The sequence below is a fragment of the Anthonomus grandis genome, chromosome 10 (genome assembly GCF_022605725.1).
Source record: "Anthonomus grandis grandis chromosome 10, icAntGran1.3, whole genome shotgun sequence".
NCBI classification, from domain to species: domain Eukaryota; kingdom Metazoa; phylum Arthropoda; class Insecta; order Coleoptera; family Curculionidae; genus Anthonomus; species Anthonomus grandis.
This window is the reverse complement of record NC_065555.1, coordinates 996,086-1,022,760: the sequence shown is the minus strand read 5'-3', so window position 1 is coordinate 1,022,760 and position 26,675 is coordinate 996,086. Positions and strand designations below refer to the sequence as shown.

The 26,675-nt window shown below is 31.6% G+C and overlaps 1 protein-coding gene across 5 annotated transcripts in view; it reads right to left on the bottom strand.

Annotated features, from left to right (window-relative positions):
* Positions 1–26,675, bottom strand: part of LOC126741642 (protein sickie-like) — a 146,172-nt gene that overhangs the window by 6,064 nt on the left and 113,433 nt on the right. For all 5 annotated transcript variants that reach the window (XM_050448165.1, XM_050448167.1, XM_050448166.1 and 2 more), the window contains 5 exons: positions 5,403–5,486; positions 4,921–5,319; positions 4,618–4,862; positions 1,825–2,122; positions 1,530–1,735 (listed from right to left, as the gene is read on the bottom strand). In XM_050448165.1, coding sequence (XP_050304122.1) covers positions 1,530–1,735; positions 1,825–2,122; positions 4,618–4,862; positions 4,921–5,319; positions 5,403–5,486 — 1,232 coding nt within the window. The remainder of the gene's footprint in view (positions 1–1,529; positions 1,736–1,824; positions 2,123–4,617; positions 4,863–4,920; positions 5,320–5,402; positions 5,487–26,675) is intronic.

Below are 26,675 nucleotides of genomic sequence, written 5' to 3'. Positions count from 1 at the left end.
TGCACTATGAATACAATTATGTGCGTGCATACTTATTGTATAATCTACTAACCAAAAATTATTCTAAAAACTTAATATTTTATTATCTATGTTATTGTTACATTTTTTTTATTGTGTTTGAAGAATAGTAGCAAGTAAACCAAAAAAGAAAGCAAATTTCTTCTTGTTCGACAGCCAACAAATTTAGCAAGTCACAAACACTAACACTACCAGATAAGATTCACTTAAGGTATTATTAAGTTTTCTCTTTGAATTCTACGACTTAGATAGAACTCAAACAGCCTATTTATATAGTACCTCTAATTTCAATGTTGTCAAATGATTCACTTAAATCCAAAAATATGCTTATACAGATTTCCCTCCTTTAAAGTTTCGTAAACGGATTCTGCACTGCAATTATATTTAAATCCTTATTGCTGCTTTGAAATTATTTTTTCTTGAGAAACTCGTTTAATCTAGTTGTCATATACTTAATTTAGAAAGATTGTTGGTTAGTGTTATTGGCCTATAAATAGTGGAAACTTCAGAAATCTGTATAATCGCGTTTTTTAAGCAGACTGGAAATTAACACGTTTGAAAAATAGCAATTTATTAAATATTTTAAAGGCTTAACCAGATATAAATGATTGTATTTTAATGTAAGTACAGTAATCACGACTATTATTTAATTTTCAGTTATCAGTCTAAAAAACATAGAATTTAAAAATATTTTTGGCGAAATAAGAGAATACATCTTTGATAAGTAAGGATTTTTTGGTAAATATCACAGTGCTGAGTGCCTTAGTATTGGATGGAAGAAAGACGTGGAAAAAGGAGGCTCGGGTGAAATTTTGGACTCAAGGCGACTTTAAAAGGAATCTAAGATCCTGGAATATGCCACTTTTTTCCTTAAAGGAATATAAGAGCTTTTTTTGAATAGAAGGAATGACAATGAGTCAAAGGGTTTTTTAATTATTTATCCTCTCCACCTACTAGACAGAATCAAGTGAAGGGTTGTTACTCACAGGGTTAATCCTTTGAACATCCCACAGCATCGCAATTAATCATTTTTGAATCAATACAAGTAAAAGGCTCATAACTTCTTTTCCTAATATTGTTATTAGGTTTTGTTTTGAATTGAAAAACCATTAGTTTTTGAAGGAAAAGAAAAATTAAATTTCTATCATTATTGAGGTTTTGGATACTTTCCAAAATTGTTAATAACTTTTTCACTATTAGAGATAAAGATATGAATCAAAAACTGATATATACACCCACGTGCAGAGAACATTTTCGATTAAAATAAGAAATTTTGAAAAACCAATACTTTTGAAGGAAAATTAAAGTTTCAGTTTTTTGTCGTTTTTAGGTTGTGGATGTTTTCCAAAATTGTTAATAACTTTTTTATTATTAAAAATAGAGACATGAATCAAAACACTACTTCCCAAAATCGCTAATAACTCTTTCCTATGACAGATAGAGGCATGAATCTAAGACGATAAATTCCACATTGTTTCGCCACTCCACTTAACCTCAACCCTCAAACTCACTTGAAAGTGGCCACGGCCTCCTGCGGATCCCTCCCTAAACTCTGCGCGTGGAACTCTGCGAGCCGCGTTGCCAAATGGGTTTTACCAGTTCCAGGAGCACCACATAACACCAACCGCCGGTGCTCCGACAATAAGGACACCAACCTTTGCGCCACCCCTTTAGGAATCAACGCTTCAAACGCCAACGCCGCCACTGGCTGAAGAACCTTCACAAGAGGAAAAAATTGATGCATATTCAACGCAATCGTCTCACAATTTATTATACCCAAGCTATATAGACTTTGATTATACTTACCACATGTACTGCCGTAACTCTCCCCACGGCATAACCGACCGGCAAAAGGTCCGGCGGGCCAGTATCCGGTTTCCTTTCCGCCTCACCCAACTTATAACTGGCTATCGAGTCGCTGCCCAACCCTAAACCACCCCCGGGATCCAATCTGGCAACGTATTGCTTAAACGCCCTTCGTACGCTGTTGTCTAATTGGCCCCAACCGGTGGACGCTCCGATGTTCGTGTACGCTATCGCTATTTCAGCGGAATTGTTTTGGGAGGATCCTTTACCGTCATAACCGTAGTTTTCAAGATAGTACCTAAAATTATGGATATTAAACAAAATTCATCGTGAAATAATTATGAACTAATTTTTGGTGGTTCAGAAATTATGTTATCAAATAACAAGAAGTTTCTTTGATTAAATCCCTTTTAAGAATAAGCCAATTATTTCCTAAAAAATTTAAATATACCAGACAATCCCTTGAGGTGCAGAACACCCAAACTTTAGCAGTACATTTCCGTTCCAAAGAAACACGGGTAAGTATATATATATATATATGTTAATCAAACGTACTTTACGTATAAATAATATGCGTTTTTCATATTAGTTTTTTAACGAAATTTATGATATATGCATATTATACGATTTTTTCCAGTTCCTCTTAGGCGTTTATTATTATTAGAATAAATATACGGTTTTTAACGTTTATCTGAAGCACATAGTCCCTATAGGCACAGCATAAAGAAACCAGCAGTCGCACTTCAATAAAAATACATTGGCTTGAATAAGCGAGTTCGGTGCATGTGTACTAACGCAGGCGAGGCATTTTTGCTTATAGTAGGGATGCCGCTGACACTCGCTTTAGATGTTATTATCTTGTAAAATAAAAATACCTACATAGTACAAATATTGATTTTTTAATATAAATAAAGTTCATACATTAACAAAATATTTAAACAAAAATAAACATCGCATTTCTACATCTAACAACAACGATATAGAATAATACGTGCAGGAAGTTAATTAGGTATGTACCATAAATTTAAGAGACCATTCTTTGAGTAATTTTAAAACAAAAAGTTCATATAAATATATGTCCAGAAATTCTTCGTTCTCAATATACAGGGTGTTAAAATTTAACAACAACTAAAATATATGCCACTGACTTTTGTGCAATTTTTATTATGTTCTGTGGATTATACAAATAAAACTTTTCTGTCTCTTGAATTTTTTTCGTATCTTGCTTAGTTAATAATAAATTCCAAATGAAACTTTTCCCCAAATTCCTTGTGTGATCCAGGGATATGCAATTAGGTGGACTTTTTTTTTCTCGAAAAATAAGCGAGATACGAAAAAGTTGTATTTGTATTTGAGTAAATCAAATAACATTAAAAATGGCACAAAATTGAGGTGCCCCAATTTTTTTGCCACAAATATTTCTTCAGGTCCCGTTCGAGATTACACTGGACCTAATAAATTTAATCATGTTAGGGGTAAATTAGCTCCTTAATGTTATAAATAACACCGCCAGAGAACTTGCGGACCTATGTTCATATGAACTTTTTGTCTTAAAATTACTCAAACAATCGCCTGTTAAATAATTTATGGTACATACTTAATTAACACCCTGTATAGTAACGCTTTTAGATTAACACCTGACTACATAGTAGTTTAAGGATAACTAATTATACAAATAAAGTAATATATCAAAACAAATAGAAACTCTTAGGCCAATAAATAAAGACAAATAGTTGGCAACAATTCAAAACAATTCTAACATCTGCGAATTTTTGTTATATTATTAAGTACCAACTAAAGTAAAAGTATACAATTTTGCAACTCTTTTAAATATGGCAACACTGTTAAAATGGCAGAAATATAAATAATGTCCTTAAAAATCCAAAAAAAAAATATTACATTGCTGCAACTTTAATTGATGCTTAATTATGTTATTTAAGCCATACAGCCAAATTTGCAGCTATTAAAAACTTCAAAGTCAATTATTTTGCTTCATTAATTTATTAATTTATTTAATTTTTGACATACCTCTGTTTTAATACAAAAGTTTTTATAAAAAACGCTATCAAAATAGTCACTAAGTACGGCGCTGAACTAGGCGATACACCTATGAACACAGTTCGATAAACAGTGAGCTCGGCATCCGGAGAACATGGCTGCGGCATGGCTAAGGATGCTATTAGTTCGCTTACATTTTCGAGCGGAGTGAGACTGCTGGTTTCTTTATGCTGTGCTATAGGTTTATATTAATCCGTTTTTGGCTATATACGTTAATTTCAATAGTAAATTTTATGCTTGGTTCGACTTTAAGAGCTTATTATGAGCAACGACCAATATGTTCTTTAGAATTTCGATTAAATTTAACAACAGTCAAAAAACTGGATTTTAAAAACGTATGCAAAACGTGTTTATAAATGTTGTATTTATATGTAACATTTATATGATATGACCTCCAGTTGTTTATAACCCTGTATCTTGAATATCTTTGACTTTCGGACTAGGAAACTCATTTTTAAAAAAAATAAATAAATCTGCTGTTAAATTATTTACTATTATTTATGGGATCTTCTATATACGTATATCATCTATACGTATACATATGTTTATACAAAATAAGTTTATAAAGGGAATAAGAAAACCTGTATATATATATATATATATATATATATATATATATATAGATCGTTTTTAACGTTTATTATCCGATCCATCCGATGTTGCTTGGGTTGTTTTGTATAAGAATTATAAATTATAACCTATGTGGCTAATCTAGGTGGTACATTATCACAGTACCTATCGAACCCCTGCGGTTGCCCCAAATACACCGAAATAGCGACTCGTTTCCCATCGTTTTCCACCTCGGTCGTCGGCTCATCGGTCGGAATGAGATCACTGAGAGCGTCCAAAGACGAATTCGATCTGGCCTCGGTCGTAAGCTCCCCGCAGGGAATACTCCCCGTGCCGCTCACCATCCTTTGCAACCTCTCGTTGTTCTGCTTCAAACTGAGCATCTCGCTGCGCATTTTCATCACGGTGTCCTACAAAAAACCCGGCATCAAAGAACACCCATAATTATAAATCCACAAACCAGCCAACCTTCAAACTCTCTAATTGATGAGCGGAACTGAGCGCCTCCAATCGGATATCCGTCAACACCATATCCTTCTCTCTCAATTGCTTCTGTAGCTCCACCACCTCTTGGCCCTGATCGATCGGGGCGGGAGGCGGGGGACTGTGTTGTCGCTCGTTCTCACCCTCGCTATGACTCGACTGGACTTTGGTCACTTTGGCGTTTCGGCTGAACGCTTTGGTGAAACTGCTCCGTAGCCAGCCCTTCTTCTTTTTCTTCTCTTGTTTGTCCAGGGAGCAGGCGGACGAGAGACTTGATACGCTATCGGAACTCGGTTGACGCGCTAGACCCGATCCGATTCCCGCCTGGATCGATTGCGCCCGCAGGGACTCCATCGCTTGTCGGAGCTCTTGGAGTTCGCTGTCCTGGAATAAATGATTTATGGAAACGTTTAGAAAAACATATCCGAGGGTCTAAGGAGGGCATTGAGCGGATCAGTTGTTTTTACCTTTTTCTCTGAGGTCGAGGTGAGATGCTGCAACCGCTGGGTCATCGAGGTAAGGCTTTGCTCGAAGGCGGAAACCACGTGGGCCTGAAATAAGACCAAAAAGTCTTAATATAAGAGGACAGAGAATGAATTATACAAGGCATATAACATTTAGAAGTCAAAAAAAAGTAAACCTGATTCTACTATTGTTGCGCAACACTTAAAATCCTAACATCGGCTTGGCATAGAAAAGCTACATTCAATGTACTAAAGAAAATCTAAGTAGGGATAGTTCCGAATTTTGGCCTTTTATTCAAACAAAAAAAGGATTTTCTAAAATACCGATTTGTTCTATGAATTTTACTAGTTTTTCTCATACGGCTGCATCCTCTTCAGGAGGCAAATAAAAATTTGGAAATGTTTAAAAAGCACTTTTTAAATTCGCAGTTTTTCTTCAACAACGCAAGTTTGTTTTCCACTTACTGGGAGTTTGTCTTCAGTTCTTGTTGCCTGAACATGTATTGCAATACGAATCTCTTAATTTATCATTAGATTTTGTAACAATGTCGATAATTCAAAAAGTTGACCAAATACAATTTTGAAAATGTGTACACATATTCTCTGAACAATTTGGTTGGACGCCTATTTCAGCGTTCTTGAATATTTGTACAAAATTTTAAGATAAAAATATTTTTGGAAAAAAAAAACATTTTTTTTCTCATAAAATTTGAGAAAATGCCATAACTCAAAGAGTTGAGTTAATTTTAATAGCTATTTAATAAATACTTGTTATTTCCATAATAGTCCATAATGTGGATTCTATCGCATTTCACCTCTCTAATATGCTTTGAATCCTCTTGAAATGTCACTTTTCGTACGTAATTGAACCGATCACAGACATGAACCATCAATTCATTGCGATCATCAATGATTTCTGGGTCTCAGACAGGTTTTTATGGTAAAAAGAGTGTCAAAGTTCATTATTTGGCATTCTACCGCATCTCACCATTCTAATATTATTCTTTGAAAAAAAATAATAAGAAAGTGTTTTCTTTTCATAAATGGCTCTCCTGAATGTAATACCACATAACCTAGTATCTCTAAGCAACTCAAAATTTACAAAATATTGAAGAAATTGAGATTATTCAAATACCCAGTTTTGTTGTTGAGGATTGCATAGGAGCCTTTCCTACGCCTCTTTGCTATATATTTAACTTAGCCATTGCCTCTAGTAGCTTTCCGAACCGTTAAAAAACTGCTACGCGTGTTTCATCAAAAATTAAGAAAAGGGATAGAAACTGCTTACGTAACTATCGGCCTATTTAGATTCTGTCTGATTTTTTTGAAATTCGTATTTATGGTCAAATTTACACACAAGTAAAATTTACACGCTTATCTCTTTGGACCAACACGGATTTATGGAAAGAAGATGATAAAGATATGTGTTACTAACTTAAGCTGCAGGGATTAAGTAGATATAATCTATATGGATTTTCAGACGGCATTTGATCAGATCGATTTGTATATACTGTTATATAAATTAGAATAGTTAGGGTTCTCGGAAGGGGTGCTTAAACTTATAAAATCGTATTTGCTTGATCATCAGAATATCGTATAAAACCAGGAGTTCCGCCACGTTCAAATTTGGAATTTATTGCTTTTTTTTATACTGTTTATAAACGACCTTCTGGAAAGCTTAAAAAGCCTCAAGCTATTTTTTCAGATAAAAATAAATTCAGAGAACTTGCCTGACTAATCTAATATTTGGGCGTTACGTTTGATAAAACATTTAATTTTGTTGATCATATTTTAAAAAGAACACTTTCTGCATCAAAATCAGTGGGCTTTATTTTGAGATTGAGTGAAAACCAAAAAAATTGGTATAAAAATTGATCTTACTACATTTTTGATTTTCCTGTAAGTAGATTACTATTAAATAAAATGCGATTTATTTATTTACCTAATACGTGCATGCAATGCAGAAAAACTGTTTGCTTTGCACGACTCATTTTATTAATCTAAGGACCTCATTACCGCACCCCAAACCAGTTTGAAAGGTACATATAGGGGCAAACCGATATGGGGTGTTGTACTGTCTAATAAACTATCAAATTCCCTTAAGTTTCCGGCTGGAAGGACCAGGGCAATGTAATACAACTCATAATTGAAAAATCATATAATACATAGATGGATGTATTATAGGGACACTCCCTGTATGTACAACATAAAATTAGGAGTTTAGGAGCGGTCAGTAGTACAATAATAATTGCACTTTTTCGCTTCGCCCCGTATGACGTCAGCCTGTAGTTATTATTCAGCGGAATTACCTGAAAAGCAATTTAGTAAATTGCGCATACATTTGATTGTCGTTTGGGGTTGGGCCAATTGTTGTTGTTTGTTATTTTATTCGGTTTTATGATGCAGCTAAAGGACGTGACAAGAATGTGAATTATTCGTACTAAAGAAGAATTTTCTTATAAGCAAAAGTTCATATTTTCCATCCTTTTTTTTTTAACACGGTAACTGCACTAGAGCGTTCTCTGTTGTTTGAATAATAGTTCCTGAATAATTGTGCCTCCATGCAAATGGTCGCCTTAACCTCGCAAAAACCCAAATATCTTCAAGGCTACTAAAGATGATTTAATGAAATGAAAAGCATTTGTTTAATCCATAATTATTGTACAATTTTTCTTTAGGCCCTAAACCATTTTCATCCAGAAGTTTCCGAGTTATCGAGATTTTTGTGAAAATAACAAGCCCATTTAAAATTCAACTAATCGCTTTTTTTTCATAACGATTTCGACACAATCACACGCTCATGTTAATTCAAAGAAGACACCAGAACCAGTTTCGGATCATCAGAAGCCCATTCAGTACCACGTTTTATGAGTGTTATATAATGATTGACATCAGCAGGTCGTTGTTTTTTTTTTTTTTTTTTTGTTAAGCTAACAATGACCGGAACCAACGAGTTCCTTAATCTAGATCACCATATTTTCTTCCAAATAAAATGTGGTTCAAGGGTACCAAAACGAGAATTATTATAAACAGTTCCATAGTAGTACTACAATGTTCTACCCACGTGCTTTACAGCACCTTGACAGCATCAAACAAGTGAGAGTCTTATCTCATGCAATCCTTGCATAACGTGTACAGGGTGCCCCGGAATTAATCAGGAAGTACCACAGTACTATTTGGCAAAAAAAGATTTGCATCCTGAAAATTAAATGCTTAAAAAAGTAAATGTTATTTCTAGCATAGGCGAGTCACACTTAACGTACTCTTTTAAGTTATTAGTAACATGTCCAGAAGAACCTGGATAACTGGAAAACTTCTAAATTAAATAGGGCCTGAAGAAAATTGTAGAATGATTAATCAAGTGTTTTTTGTTTCAATTTGGGTTTTTATGAGGGAAATACAATGTCAGTCACTATTTCCAGAAAAACCTGGATAACTGAAAAATTTCTGGATGAAATGATTTGGGACCTAAAGAAGCATTGTAGACTGATTATTGATTAATCAAATGCTATTTGTTTCACTTGATTTTCTTTAGTAGTTTTGGAGATATTTGGGTTTTTATGAGGGTAGATCAATGTCGGTTACCATTTGGATTTGTGTGAAGTTAAGTCAATTAGAATCAGTATTTCCAAAAAAAAAAAAACCTGAATATCTGGACCTGAAGGGGAATTGTAAAATGACTATTGATTAGTCAAATTCTTTTTGTTTCATTTCATTATCTTTAGTAGTTTTGAAGATATTTGGGTTTTTGTGAGGCTAAGTCAATGGATATAGTGACTGTCACTATTTCCATAAAAACCTCGATAAATAGAAAACTTCTTGATAAAATGATTGGGGACCTATAAAAGAATTATACAGTGATTTTTGGTTAATCAAATGCTTTTTATTTTATTTGATTATATTCAGTAGTTCTGGAGATATTTGCGTTTTTGTGAGGTTAAGTCAATAACTGTCACTATTTCCATGAAAACCTCGATAACTAGAAAATGTCTAGATGAAATTATTCGGGACCTATAGAAGAATTATACAGTGATTATTGGTTATTCAAATGCTTTTTGTTTTATTTGATTATTTTCAATAGTTCTTGAGATATTTGGGTTTTTGCATGAACTTTATTCTGCAATAATTTAAGATCAACTTTCAAAGGCAATTATAAATAGTTCATTTATTATTTAAATAAAAAACATATTTTTACAATTAATTTTTTTTAACATTCTTTGGTTTCTGTCGTACTCATATAAAATTTTTTTATCTTTATCTCACTCATTTCTCATGACGTTTAAAGACAAAAGACAATTACGTCTCTTATCTGCTAAACTTTGACAAGTTTAAAAGAAAAATTCAAATATGTTTTCTCTCTTCCACTCATCTTTTCACTAGAAACAAGAGAAAGCATACTAGGCCCCCCTGTCCATCAAACCACGCCCATCTCTACAGGGACAGAGGGGGCATTAATCCCCATAACCTAATCCCTTTTTAATGGAAATTACTTTTAAAGGTGCGCCCTTTAACCCCAAGGCAGCAACGACCCTTCGAAAACAATAGCACGTTGCCGTTTTCAAATTCTAAACGTTAACACAACAGTTTTATTCATTAATTGTTCCGAGTTGAAGTTCGTTTGTTTCATCACAAACAAGAAAAAAACAACGAACGAACCTCGAATTTGATACCTCTCAAAACCCTGTTGAAAAAATGACCAGTGAAACCCACCAGAGGTCAGATACTAACCGTTTGGGTGTCCAACTGCGGACAAGATCTGTACCTGCTGTTCTTGGTGGCCAACTCCCACCACGGTATACTGGGATCACCAATAGGCGACGACGGCCCACCGTTAAGATTCAACCCCCCGATTTTCCTCTTGAACTCCCTAAAATCCTCCAGACTATCGCCATTCAACGCGTTCTTGGTACGTCCCAGGGTGGTGTAACATCCGATTTGTCTCTTCAGCAGATCATCTTGATACCCACGGATGTCTTCGGGTACACTGGCCAAAGAGGGAGGCCGGGGAGGTTTCCGGGGCCTCCCCACCCTCGGTCTCCGTATGGTGGCGAACCCTTCGTGGATTTGCGAGGGTGGCGGGGTGGTTAACATTTGAAGGGAGGCCGGTGGCATTTAAGCCTCTTTTTTCACTTCTACTGTTTTGTTTATTATTACTTAGTTGTTAGTGAGGAAAGGGCGTAATTGTCTCGCACATTATTATCTGATAATATTATTATACGGGGTTACTCAAATATTCCGGATAAAATTCATATTTTTTCACCCATGCTCAAGGGGTCAGGTAAGGTTCAAAATAAACTCAAAGGAAGGTAAGCTTGTTTCACTAAAAATAAATCCCTTAAAAGAATGTGACTTTTGAGCACATATAACTGGTAATTAGAGGGAGGATAGATAGATGGTTGCCCTAAGGGCACGTTACGAATGCTTCCGGGTGGAATGAAAAATGATCCGGTAATGAGTTTTGGATTACCGGTCAAGGGGCGTTTCGTTTGTTTAATTAATTAATTCCGGTTAATTAACCACAGTGCTGTTATCGATTGTGCTTTAGGGTTTTTTGTGATGACGTTTTAACCACATCAGGAAATCTACAAAAAAAACCGAGCAACACTATTGGAAAAATCGCGATAGTTATAATCGAGCGTTAGTGTTTGACGTTTAATGGGATTTTGGGACGTTTTAGTGTGTTAAGTGATTTATATATAAAAAAGGCAATTATATTCTTGTCAAATGATTAGGTTAAGTTCAATCAGCATCTTATTGGTTTTTTGAGGTTGGAAGTTATTGAAAACGTATACGTCACAGTCTAAATGTCGTATCTGTCCGACTTTTAAGTAAGAAAATTAATTTATCAGTAAATATATGTGTTTAGACTGTGAAATAACGAATTATCCAAAAATTTTTTTTTTTGAGGTTAAAGGTGGAAATTCCTTATTTGGAGTCACAGTCTATGTTTCACGTCCGCTTTACTTTAATTGAGAAAAATTTTATTCGATAAACCGAGACTGTGACATGACGAAAGCAAAAGATTTTTTTTTTAATTTCAATGTTTAGTTAGTGAAATTGAAAATACTTTTCTTAAGTCACAGTCTAAGCAACATGCAGCACAAGTTTAGTGAAAAATGATTATTTTTCGACATTTTGACGCGTTTAAACTGTGACATAACAAAAGTAAAAGAATTTTTTTTAAACTTTAATGTTTAGTTAGTGAAATTGAAAATACTTTTCTTAAGTCACAGTCTAAGCAACATGCAGCACAAGTTTATTGAAAAATGATTATTTTTCGACATTTTGACGCGCTTAGACTGTGACATGACAAAAGTAAAAGAACTGTTCCAAAATTTTAATTTTTAATCTGAAAATTGAAACTATACTTTTCCGAGTCACAGTCTAAAGATTATTGAAAAATGATTAATTTTCGACATTCTGATGCGTTTAGACTGTGATCTAAAATTTCAATGTTTACTTATTGAAATTGAAAATACTTTTATCAAGTCACAGTCTAAGCAACATAACAAGTTTCCTAAAAAAATTTTTTTTTTGACTTTCTGATGCGTTTAGAATGTAGCATGAAAAACTAAAATTGAAGTCTAATAATTGAAAATATTTTTTTTAAGTCACAATCTAAGCAACAGGCAGCCCAAGTTTATTGAAAATGATCATTTTTCGACACTTTGATGCGTTTAGACTGTGACATAACAAAAGTAAAAGAATTTTATTTAATTTCAATGTTTAGTTAGTGAAACTGAAAATACTTTTATTAAGTCACAGTCTAAGCAACATGCCAAGTTTTTTAAAAAATATATTTTTTTCGCTATTCTGATGCGTTCAGAATGTAAAAATGATTTTTCCAATATTGTAGTCGAATAATTGAAAATATTTTTTTGAAGTCACAATCTAAGCAACATGCAGCCCAAGTTTATTGAAAAATCATCATTTTTCGACATTTTGATGCGTTTAGACTGTGACATGACAAAAGTAAAAGAACTGTTCCAAAATTTTAATTTTTCGTCTGAAAATTGAACTATACTTTTTCCGAGTCACAGTCTAAACAAAATACCGCACAAATGTATTTAAATTTTATTTTTTTTCGACATTCTAAATTTTTCAAAAATTTCAATTTTTCGAGGTTAAGAGTGGAAATTTCTAATTTGGAGTCACAGTCGAAGTTTCACGTCCGCTTTACTTTGATTGCGAAAAACTTTATTCGATAAATCGAGACTGTGACAAGACGAAAGCAAAAGAATTTTTTTTAAATTTCAATGTTTAGTTAGTGAAACTAAAAATACTTTTATCAAGTCACAGTCTAAACAGCATGCCAAGTTTTCTAAAAAAAATTGTTTTCGACATTCTGATGCGTTTAGACTGTGATCTAAAATTTCAATGTTTACTTATTGAAATTGAAAATACTTTTATCAAGTCACAGCCTAAGCAACATAACAAGTTTTCTAAAAAATATTTTTTTCGACATTCTGATGCGTTCAGAATGTAACATGAAAAAGTAAAATGGTTTTTCCAATATTGTAGTCTAATAAAATTAAAATATTTTTTTTGAAGTCACAATCTAAGCAACATGCAGCCCAAGTTTATTGAAAAATGATTATTTTTCGACATTTTGATGCGTTTAGTCTGTGACATGACAAAAGTAAAAGAACTATTAGAAAAAATTTTAATTTTTAGTCTGAAAATTGAAACTATACTTTTTCCGAATCACAGTCTAAACAATATGCCGCCCAAATTTATTCAAATTTTACTTTTTTTCGACGTTCTGTATTTTCCAAAAATTTTAATTTTTCGAGGTTAAAAGTGGAAATTTCTTATTTGGTGTCACAGTCTAAGTTTCACGTTCGCTTTACTTTAATTGAGAAAAACTTTATTCGATAAATCGAGACTGTGACATGACGAAAGCAACAGAATTTTCTTTTAATTTCAATGTTTAGTTAGTGAAACTAAAAATACTTTTATGAAGTCACAGTCTAAACAACATGCCAAGTTTTCTTCTAAGAAATATTTTTTTTCGACATTCTGATGCGTTCAGAATGTAACATGAAAAATTAAAATAGTTTTTCCAATATTGTAGTCTAATAAATGAAAATATATTTTTTGAAGTCACAATCTAAGCAACATGCAACACAAGCTTATTAAAAAATGATTATTTTTCGACATTCTGATACGTTCAGAATGTAACATGAAAAAGTAAAATAGTTTTTCCAATATTGTAGTCTAATATAATGAAAATATTTTTTTGAAGTCACAATCTAAGCAACATGCAGCCCAAGTTTATTGAAAAATGATTATTTTTCGACATTTTGATGCGTTTAGACTGTGACATGACAAAAGTAAAAGAACTGTTCCAAAATTTTAATTTTTCGTCTGAAAATTGAAACTATACTTTTTCCGAGTCACAGTCTAAACAATATGCCGCCCAAATTTATTTAAATTTTATTTTTTTTCGACGTTCTGTATTTTCCAAAAATTTTAATTTTTCGAGGTTAAAAGTGAAAATGTCTTATTTGGAGTCACATGCGTTGAGACTGTGAAATGACGAAAATTTAATCTAAAAATTGTAAGTACTTTTTTCAAGTCCCAGTCTAAGCCAAATGCCGCCCAAGTTTATCCAAAATTAAATTTTTTCCAATATTCTGATGCGTTTAGACTGTGACCTATAGAAAGTGGATTTTTGAAAAACACTGATGATGACATTCTTTACAGGTGAGTATAGCACTATTGAAAGAATTAATTTTTTTTGCTATACATAATACCATTCCTTACAGACCAAGAAAACTATTAAAAAAATTGTTATTTTTATATATTTTTTTGATTTGGAAAATATTTATGAGACAGAGCCATATTAACATTCTTTACAGATCAACAACATTATAGAAAAAATGTGTTTTTTTTTATGTAGAAAATTTGGAGAAAAAAAAAGAACCTTCAGTACAGTACCTAGTAGTCAGTACTTGACCTACTGATTTACCACTCATCCTCAATACTCAGAACTAGTGAAAGAATCATTCAGATAAACCTAAACAATTTATAAGAATAGTCTCGACTCAGTGGCTTTAAGCACAAACATTTTTAATGATCCAAATATGGAGAATAAGAAATTGCAGCAAAATCAATGCCTTACTAATATCAAATACACAAATAAAAAAGATATATAATTTTATACAATTTAAAAAAAAAACTAATTTATATAACAGAATTTAAAAAATGAATATAAATAGTAAATTGCTATAGGTCTACATTACATACATACAACTATTATACATATATAGATTATCCTCTGTTACCACTAAGTTTTATATATACCACTAAATCTATTTTTACAAAAATTCACTGTGAAGCCAGAATTGCCCATAGAGTACTGACAAACACAAAAATCAAAAGAAGTAGTTCACTAGACCGAAATTTAACTTTAAAATGACGCCCATAGAAGAGCAACGACATAGCAGACCTTAAAAACAAAACGTTTCCGCGTATGACTTGAATGGGCATTGCATTAAGCCGGTTGTAAATCCGCCTCAAAGAAATAACGGAAAAATTGCATTAAAAAAAAACAACCTGAGAAGTATTGTACATTTAATTGTATTAAGACTGTACATAAGAAACTTCTTTTACATAGGGCAAAAATAGTATCTAAACAATTGGGATTTCTTTTAAGGTTCCTATATAAAGCACTTCTTATTGTACAATTCAAGCATATATATTTAAATAAAAAACCTTTTAAGCTCCTTAAGGAGATAAGCCCCATTTTATTAGTAAACAATAGTACAAGTGGCTCAAGTGTATATAATGAAGGTACACAAATATAACGGTACACCCGAGCCAGAGGCTTGATGTAGTAAATAATTACACCATCATGTATTACATTAACTTTTCTAGTGGATATTAATGAAAACTGATAAGGATCTAAATATAGAAAAATTAGTTTCAATTGGAGCTTAAATTATTATTATTTATTCAGGTTTTGTTCTTACGGTAAAAAAACAAGGAAAGATTACGTAATCGGTAAAAAGGATGCAATAAAAAGTCGCCCACGTTAATTATAGTCATCACTCTTGATTTGATTTTTTTTTGGCATGTGGGAGGGATTTGAAGATACGTCATTTTCAAAGTGACACCCTATATAATAAGGTTGTGACTGTTTATTAATAAATAATGAATTTTCTATTTTACATAATAACATCGCATATTAATACATAATCAGGGGGATTTAAATTTTAAATTTCCAGCTTTACTTGACCTTAATTCGCGTTGGCTCTGTTTTGATACCGTTCTATGACGCATTTCGAATGTTTTTGCGCAATTTTTGATGGAGTCAGTTATTTTAGTTTAAAATTATAAAAGTTCAACTATTACATGAAATAAGTCAATCAAGAAATATGAGGGTCCTTTTGCAGCTCAGATGTGATTAAATAATAATTATAATATAATTGTAATCAATCTAAAATCATTAAAAAGAAGAACTTACAATAATTGCCAGGAATTTAATTTTTATATCCGCCAAGGCAACTATTGATTTAAAGACAGTTAATTCTAATAATTTCCCGTTAAATTTATAAAAATTGTGAAAAAAAAAACGTTCATACAGGTCTGTATAGGAAATATTACGACTGCAATAAATTATTGATAGCCCTATAGATTAAAATCAATTTTGAATCCTAAATCAAGGAAATAAGCGACTGGCCAGCTCCGAATTCATTCAATAATTATCATACTGATCGCAAGGAGTCATCAATCTAAAATCAATGAAATAATTCTTATGATTCATTGGCCTGGAATTGATACAAGTTTGTCCAGGCAATTGTTCCCATTACTTATCATTTCCAGGGTGGATGAAGTTACTAAAAATATTTGTCATTATGTCAGAGTGGATCTCAGTTTGATGTATCATAGGAAATCTTTCTGAGAAATGACTGAGTTCACTCAACTGCCTTGAAGTAATTGAGATATTCTTCCAGGCAGTTGAGTCTATAACTCTTACTGCTTTTTTCACTAAGAAATGATCGAAATCACTCAACTTCTTGGACGAATATTTTAACTTAATTGCAGTTGAGTCTTTATATTTATTGATAAATGGTTGAATTCACTCAACTGCTTGGAAGAAATTAAATTATTCTTACAGGCAACCGAACAGGAAACTGTGACTATCTTTTATCTCTGTTTGAGGGTACATGCACTCACAAGTTCCTCAATAAAACAATAAAAGCTTCCAGATAGTTTAGTTGTAGCCTATAAGGTGGTTAAATTTAGTCAACTGCCTGGAAGTAAACAAAATATTCTTCCAGGCAGTTGAGTCTATTTCTTTCTATGTTCATTGAAAAATGGTTGAACTCACTCAACTGCATGGAAAAAATTAAATTATTCTTACAGGCAACCGAACAGGAAACTGTGACTATCTTTTATCTCTGTTTGAGGGTACATGCACTCACAAGTTCCTCAATAAAACAATAAAAGCTTCCAGATAGTTTAGTTGCAGCCTATAAGGTGGTTGAATTTAATCAACTGCCTGGAAGTAAAGAAAATATTCTTCCACGCAGTTGAGTCTATTTCTTTCTATGTTCATTAAAAAATGGTTGAACTCACTCAACTGCTTGGAAGAAATTAAATTATTCTTACAGGCAACCGAACAGGAAACTGTGACTATCTTTTATCTCTGTTTGAAGGTACATGCACTCACAAGTTCCTCATTAAAACAATAAAAGCTTCCAGATAGTTTAGTTGCAGCCTATAAGGTGGTTGAATTTAATCAACTGCCTGGAAGAAATTAAATTATTTTTCCAGGCAATTAAACTAGAAATTGATGGACTGTATGTGTAAAAGTTTAATGCACTAAAATTCCTTAATAAAATAAAAAAAACCTTCCAGAAAGTTGAACTGCAGCCTAATTCTCCCTTTGCTCACTGTAAGGTAGGTAGTCGAATTAATTCAACTGCCTGGAAGAAAATGATATTGAACGTCTCATTTATGTTGAGTGAACTATAAAATAAAAACATACATTTCCAGAAGAAATGCTACAAAAAAAAAAGAGAAAAGTTCATTCTGGTATCTCCCTCTTATTTACTCACACTTGTGTAAAAATTATCAATAGTGTATGTAACCTTGTCAAATCCGAACGATTAAGCCAATAAATAAACAATTTTTTTCGTCTTATCTATAATATGTAGTGTAAATATTTTGATTATTATGACGTCATTTCCCAAATTATTTTTTTTATTTAAAAATGGAAGAGAAGGACTAATAGTTAAAAAAAAGCTTTTTTTTAAGGAGTAAGGAGGAGGATCGTGGTATTTAGTACAAAACAGCGAAACCGAAGAAAAAATCACCAGTACCAACCGAGACTGTTCACTCAAAAACACACTTGATTTTTTTTGGCGCGTATTTTTCGAAATATCCCGAGTTTAACCGACCGTACGAATCGCTCTCTCGCTCGCTCTCAATCGACTGACTCACGAGCACCAGACCGACCGTCTTCCTTCTTCAATTAGAGCCGACGTGTACGCAGATATAGAGTGCGCGTGTGAAGAAAAAAAATGAAGTTCACTGTTTGAATATGACGTCACGGCAATTATCCTGCCTTAAGAAAACATCACGCTTGTGAAATGACAGTTGGTAAACTGACACGAATTATTCACACAATTGAGCGGTTGTCAATTTTTTTTTTACATTATATCATCGTCAAAAATCGATTTTTCTTCTCATAAACGTGTGATCACCATTCAGAAAAAAAAAAAACAAAATTATGGTACAACTATGGTACATTTCTGATTATGGTACAAATTATAGAGCAAGCAAAAAATTTTGCAAAATTATGGTACAATTCCATAATTATGGTAAGTCTTTACTAATCCCGTCCTCGGGCCGGCCGGGGCGGTGCTCTGTCGCAGGCACTCGTACACGCGCGACGTTGCAAAATTTCGAATATGATCTGTTGCTTAGAAATGCTGTAGTACGCAGAGAATAAAATGAAATTCCCGCGCATTTTTAACTTAATTGTGAAAAACTCATGATAGTAAACTTTTGACTATCAAATGAACTATAAATTATTGAGAGGATAAACCTTAAAAAAAAAACTGTCTGGAAAAATTGAAATTTGAATTTTCAGCCAATATTTTTTACTTACGAAGCTGTCAAGAACAAAAGTCATAATTCCTATGATATTCATTCGAATGACAACTGTCAAACGAATCAGGAATGTGACTGTCACAATCGACAAATCTTGTGACGCCATTTCGAAGATTAGCGACAGCAATGTCACCTACAGCGCCACGTTGCCAACTGTTGAAGTGAAAAATCATTATTCTCGAATTTGACAAGTGACAGATCCCGACCCTAAGGCAATGCTACCAACTGCCGATATTTGTTTTTTTGTTGATTCTTGATTTATTAACTCGTTGAGTTAAGTTAGTTCTTCGTTTCAGAGTTCGGTCAGCCTTGCGTGACCTTAGAAATTAGTCGTGCTGGGGTAATAAAGCCCCTGGCAGGAAAGAAACGGTAACAAATGAAGAGAGTGAGGAAAAAAATAACAAAAGCGTGTAAATTTGTACAAATTCACGCCTCGTGACCGGTGTTTCCTAAGCGAACAAAGACACACGATAAATTGACTGATTGAGTTAGAAAGAGATAAGAAGAAGACTTTATTTAAAACAGTACGTCTATCATCCTATATACTTAATTTATAACCCGATTTACTCGTCCAATTAAAACTGAACAACTGAAACTATTTAATAATATTTGTTGTTTATCGCAATTAAGCCAATAAAGTTCGGTCGAGTGTCCCCAATTATTGTTTTTCTTTCCTTTTTGTTTATTATTAAATAATATGTGCTTAAGTGAGGTCTTGTATGAGCAATTGAAATGTAAATGAGGTCCAAGAAAGTGCATAATTGTACAGAAAATTGAATAACTTAAGGGGACGTTGGTGATAGTCCCTGCTTTTGTCACAAACATGCCCGAACATACACGAGCAATGTATTATTTATTATTGCATCTCATTATAACAAATTAAAATACCCGACTGTTGACATCATCGCTAACGTAATTATCCGTCTCATTTGAATAAGTAAAAAATTGCACTTTTCAGCGAAAAATCCCGATAAAGTATACATGTAAAGATATGAACTCTTTGTCGGCGTATTGCCGTCATTAATTACAGTAGGAACATTATTAATTAGTTTAAGAATATTTATATATAATGCCAATTTATATATAAATACACAGGGTGGTCTAGGCATAAATAGATTCCAAGAAAACAAATAATAAAAAAGACGACATATGGGCGTTATTGTGTGTCCACTGCCATTCGTAGAGATCACGATTGTGGGTCATCTGAAGGAAATAGTGAACACCAGAAGTTATTCGAGACTGTTATGGACATAAGTGGTTTGTTTGATGACGGTCGTGCGATATAATATGTATGTTTTTCTCAGCACTAGATATTTATGTATTTACTGACTCCTGTTTTAGCCCGAATTACTTTTTTTTTTTTTTGAGCAAAAACATCAAATTTTAGACAGGAAATTGTTCCATAAAGTCCCTTTATGTTACTGTAAAAGAATTACGGAAATATCTTGAATAACTTGGAAGTTATTTAGAAAAATGTCCAAGAGTAACTAAAAAATTCAAGGTGACCAATTTGTTTCCCAAACCCTCGAATCTGGTGGGTTCTGAGCCTTGGGGGCAAAACTGACCCTAACTCGAAAACTACTTAAGCAACAAAAATGGTTCATATATGAAGTTATTCCTCAGAAAAGACCCTTTCTTTTTGTAGTAACCCCATTTATATACCTCAAAAATTTTTCAAGTTATCCTTAAAAAACTTGGGACATTTCTTGGGTGAAATTACCCCTAAACCAAACTCGCTCTATTTAAGGTAATTTTTAATCTAAAATCAACTTTTCAGAAAAAAATGGTTTCCTGGAGTGTTTCGAATATCACTGTAAAGGAATTATAAGAATAACTTAAATAATTTGAAAGTTATTTGAAAAAATGTTCAAGAATAACTAAAAAATTCAAGGTGACCAATTTATTTCCAAAAACCTCAAATTTGATAGGTTCAGACCCTTGTGGGCAAAACTGGCTCTAGCTCAGAAAGTACTTAGGCCATAAAAATGGTTCATATATGAAATTATTCCTCGAAAAACGTCCTTTCTTTTGATAGAAATCTTATTTAAATGCCTCAAAGATTTTTCAAGTTATCCTCAAAACACTCGGTCGTGAAATTCCGGATAAAAAAAGCTTGTTCATAAAAGTCTTCAGTAACTCTCACTTTGACCTCAGAATAAGATTCATAAAGGGATTTACGTCACTTTAAAAAATTCATAAAAAATTCAAATCAAGGGCAATTTACTGGGAGCTTCTTGTAGGTATGTAGAGATCTATTGCTAATCCACGAGAAAAGATTGCAAGTTAATTGGTCTATTATTTTTCAAGTTATAAATGTTTTACTAAAAACAGTCCAAAAAAAAAAATTTAAACCAACTTTGAATATCCACAAAAAATTTAAATCAAGAAAAATTTACTTGAAACTCCTTGTAATTATAAAGAGGTCTATATCTGATCGATGAGAGAAGGTTACAAGTAAATTGGTCCATTATTTTTTAAGTTATAAATTTTTTACCAAAAATCGTTCAATTTTTTTTTTAATTTAACTTTAAAAATTCATAAGAAATTCAAATCAATAGCAATTTACTTGAAACTCCTTGTAATTATAAAAGGGTTTATATCTAATCGATGGAAGAACGTTACAAGTAAATTGGTCTATTATTTTTTAAGTTATAATTTTTTTACCAAATATGATCCAAAAATTGTTTTAATTTAACTTTAAAAACTCATAAGAAATTCAAATCAAGGGCAATTTACTTGGAACTTCTTGTAGTTATGTAGAGATCTATTGCTAATCGACGAGAAAAGACTGCAAGTTAATTGGTCTATTATTTTTTAAGTTATAAATATTTTACTAAAAACAGTCCAAAAAAAATTATTTTAAGCCAACTTTAAAAATCCGTAAAAAATTCAAATCAAGAGCAGTTTACTTGGAACTCCTTGTAATTATAAAGAGGTCTATATCTAATCGATGAGAGAAGGTTAGAAGTAAATTGATCCATTATTTTTTAAGTTATAAGTTTTTTACCAAATATGATCTAAAAATTGTTTTAATTTAACTTTAAAAACTCATAAGAAATTCAAATCAAGGGCAATTTACTTGGAACTTCTTGTAGTTATGTAGAGATCTATTGCTAATCGACGAGAAAAGACTGCAAGTTAATTGGTCTATTATTTTTTAAGTTATAAATATTTTACTAAAAACAGTCCAAAAAAAATTATTTTAAGCCAACTTTAAAAATCCATAAAAAATTCAAATCAAGAGCAGTTTACTTGAAACTCCTTGTAATTATAAAGAGGTCTATATCTAATCGATGAGAGAAGGTTAGAAGTAAATTGATCCATTATTTTTTTAAGTTATAAGTTTTTTACCAAATATGATCCAAAAATTGTTTTAATTTAACTTTAAAAACTCATAAGAAATTCAAATCAAGGGCAATTTACTTGGAACTTCTTGTAGTTATGTAGAGATCTATTGCTAATCGACGAGAAAAGACTGCAAGTTAATTGGTCTATTATTTTTTAAGTTATAAATATTTTACTTAAAACAGTCCAAAAAAAAATATTTTAAGCCAACTTTAAAAATCCATAAAAAATTCAAATCAAGAGCAGTTTACTTGAAACTCCTTGTAATTATAAAGAGGTCTATATCTAATCGATGAGAGAAGGTTAGAAGTAAATTGATCCATTATTTTTTTAAGTTATAAGTTTTTTACCAAATATGATCCAAAAATTGTTTTAATTTAACTTTAAAAACTCATAAGAAATTCAAATCAAGGGCAATTTACTTGGAACTTCTTGTAGTTATGTAGAGATCTATTGCTAATCGACGAGAAAAGACTGCAAGTTAATTGGTCTATTATTTTTTAAGTTATAAATATTTTACTAAAAACAGTCCAAAAAAAATTATTTTAAGCCAACTTTAAAAATCCATAAAAAATTTAAATCAAGAGCAGTTTACTTGGAACTCCTTGTAATTATAAAGAGGTCTATATCTAATCGATGAGAGAAGGTTAGAAGTAAATTGATCCATTATTTTTTAAGTTATAGATTTTTTACCAGAAATCGTCCAAAAATTATTTTTAATTTAACTTTAAAAATTCATAAGAAATTCAAATCAAGAGCAATTTACTTGAAGCTTCTTGTAATTATAAAGAGATCTATTGCTAATCATTGCGAGCAGATTGCAAGTTAATTGGTGCATTATTTCTTAAGTTATAAATATTTTACCGAAAACTGTCCAACAAAAAATAACCCAACTTTAAATATTCATATAAAATTGAAATCAAGAATAATTTACTTGAAACTCCTTGTAATTATAAAGAGCTCCATATCTAATCGATAAGAGAAGGTTACAAGTAAATTGGTCCATTATTTTTTAAGTTATAAATTTTTTACCAAAAATCGTTCAATTTTTTTTTTAATTTAACTTTAAAAATTCATAAGAAATTCAAATCAATAGCAATTTACTTGAAACTCCTTGTAATTATAAAAGGGTTTATATCTAATCGATGGAAGAACGTTACAAGTAAATTGGTCTATTATTTTTTAAGTTATAATTTTTTTACCAAATATGATCCAAAAATTGTTTTAATTTAACTTTAAAAACTCATAAGAAATTCAAATCAAGGGCAATTTACTTGGAACTTCTTGTAGTTATGTAGAGATCTATTGCCAATCGACGAGAAAATATTGCAAGTTAATTGGTCTATTATTTTTTAAGTTATAAATATTTTACTAAAAACAGTCCAAAAAAAAATATTTTAAGCCAACTTTAAAAATCCATAAAAAAATCAAATCAAGAATGATTTACTTGAAACTCCTTGTAATTATAAAGAGGTCTATATTTAATCGATGAGAGAAGGTTAGAAGTAAATTGATCCATTATTTTTTAAGTTATAAGTTTTTTACCAAATATGATCCAAAAATTGTTTTAATTTAACTTTAAAAACTCATAAGAAATTCAAATCAAGGGCAATTTACTTGGAACTTCTTGTAGTTATGTAGAGATCTATTGCTAATCGACGAGAAAAGACTGCAAGTTAATTGGTCTATTATTTTTTAAGTTATAAATATTTTACTAAAAACAGTCCAAAAAAAAATATTTTAAGCCAACTTTAAAAATCCATAAAAAAATCAAATCAAGAGCAGTTTACTTGGAACTCCTTGTAATTATAAAGAGGTCTATATTTAATCGATGAGAGAAGGTTAGAAGTAAATTGATCCATTATTTTTTAAGTTATAAGTTTTTTACCAAATATGATCCAAAAATTGTTTTAATTTAACTTTAAAAACTCATAAGAAATTGAAATCAAGGGCAATTTACTTGGAACTTCTTGTAGTTATGTAGAGATCTATTGCTAATCGACGAGAAAAGACTGCAAGTTAATTGGTCTATTATTTTTTAAGTTATAAATATTTTACCTAAAAACAGTCCAAAAAAAAAATATTTTAAGCCAACTTTAAAAATCCATAAAAAATTCAAATCAAGAGCAGTTTACTTGAAACTCCTTGTAATTATAAAGAGGTCTATATCTAATCGATGAGAGAAGGTTAGAAGTAAATTGATCCATTATTTTTTAAGTTATAAGTTTTTTACCAAATATGATCCAAAAATTGTTTTAATTTAACTTTAAAAACTCATAAGAAATTCAAATCAAGGGCAATTTACTTGGAACTTCTTGTAGTTATGTAGAGATATATTGCTAATCGACGAGAAAAGACTGCAAGTTAATTGGTCTATTATTTTTTAAGTTATAAATATTTTACTAAAAATAGTCCAAAAAAAATATATTTTAAGCCAACTTTAAAAATCCATAAAAAATTCAAATCAAGAGCAGTTTACTTGGAACTCCTTGTAATTATAAAGAGATCTATTGCTAATCGTTACGAGAAGATTGTCAGTTAATTGGTCCATTATTTTTTAAGTTATAAATATTTTACCTAAAAACAGTCCAAAAAAAAATATTTTAAGCCAACTTTAAAAATCCATAAAAAATTCAAATCAAGAGCAGTTTACTTGAAACTCCTTGTAATTATAAAGAGGTCTATATCTAATCGATGAGAGAAGGTTAGAAGTAAATTGATCCATTATTTTTTAAGTTACAGATTTTTTACCAGAAATCGTCCAAGAATTATTTTTAATTTAACTTTAAAAACTCATAAGAAATTCAAATCAAGGGCAATTTACTTGGAACTTCTTGTGGTTATGTAGAGATCTATTGCTAATCATTGCGAGTAGATTGCAAGTTAATTGGTGCATTATTTCTTAAGTTATAAATATTTTACCAAAAATCCTCCAAAAATTATTTTTAATTTAACTTTAAAAATAAATAAGAAATTCAAATCAAGAGCAATTTACTTGAAGCTTCTTGTAATTATAAAAAATGATTATAAGATATAGTATAAAGATTGGTGTAAGTTATATTTAACAAAATTTAAAAAAATTAATAAATTTCAAGCAAATTTTAGGTGCGGCTTCAAAATCAAATGCGATAGAAACCGAGTTAAAAACCGAACTTCTTGCCCAATTAATTGCTGTACCTCTCAGAGCGACTAAAATGCCACCTTTGACATGAAAATCTGTTAAGAATTTCCCCATTTACGGACTCCCAAGGTTCATCGAACATAATAAGCATGCAAAAAACAAAACCCGACTTATCGTTCCTCCGAGTAACGAGCGTTTTACCGCATTTTTCTCATAAAATTGTCGCGACGCGACAGGTGCATTAGGAAATTACACACCCTGTATATGTCCCTAAGAACCCATATTATGTAAATCATAATATAGACTAAACGTTCCAACATCTGGTTTCTCTTGTTTACACGCAACTTTTGACCTTCGTAGGGCCTGAAGGGCCACCTGTTTTATTTTACTCTAAAAATGGCATGTCTGGGCGGATTTTTAGAGCATTAAAGCCGCTAGAGGGTTATGGGTTTACCCTATTTATACATGGCTAAAGACGTAAATAGCCCGGCTATTATGCACTTTTTTAGCACTGTGTGTGGCAGAATTATCAAATCATTTCAAAGAAAAATACAGATCGAGCATCAAGAGCAATACAAAGCGAGTCTTTCTCTTGCACTCTCATTAGCATAAGAAAGAGAGAGAAAAAAAGGTGAGGTATCAATTAAATAATTCTTCACGTTACGGAAATCTGGGTTAATCTGTGCATACAATGGGAATATAATCGCCGTGCATAAGAAAACTAATATGAGATCACATCCGTAAAATTGCCAGTCTAATGTCAAGAGAAAAGTTTTATTTACATTCTAGGATATATGTATGAAACACATGCATTTGGTGCAAAAAGAAATTAATAAATAGCAACAATTAAAGGTCAAAGTATATTGGTGCCAAATCAATGCACAATAAACGCCAATTGAACCAATTTATATTCTATATACGCCACTCGTGGCGTTATTCCGCGAAACGTTAAAAAAAAATTATTTACACATTTAACGATAAAATGCCTCCGGCGTTTCACGGGGGCTACTCGTCTCGAATATTTTATTTACTGCTCGATTTGTATTAAGTTTTAAGCGATTAAGATGTAGTGTTAGTTACAAAAAACTTTTAAAGAGAAGGTTTGGGTGAAAAAAAAAACTAAGTGATTTCACTCTACATTCTCTCCTCCACAATATTTCAGGGAGCCGAAAGTAACTTTCACCATATTAATATCTCGGTTAGGAGCCCTTGATCCCCACATTAAAATTTTACTTAGTCCATTCTCTCTGTTTCTTTCAGATTCTTAATTTACGTAATTTAATTAATTTAAGGTATAATATACTTTCAATGCCACGTCGCACTACATCAATATTTGAACGTTTTTTCACCTATCAAGGTGTGATTCTATTTAATCGTTTTAGGTCTAATTTTTGTTACCATTTATTGTTATCGAAGATTCTATAAAGATCTAATTTTGGTACAGCAATGATTAGTTTAGATTAGTAGGACTATTTTTTTTAATTGGATAGGTTAAGAGATAAAGAGTAGCTTTTAGCTAATTTTCGCCTATTCAAGCAAATACTGTAATTTGCCAGGGTTTGTCAAATAAAGACTATTTATTATTAATAATATTCTTTTCAGATTCATTTTACTCTCGTAAATATATTTTTTTAGTTACTTTAATTGATTTTACCGAATGAATTATTCTACAGTTATTCGTCTAGTCA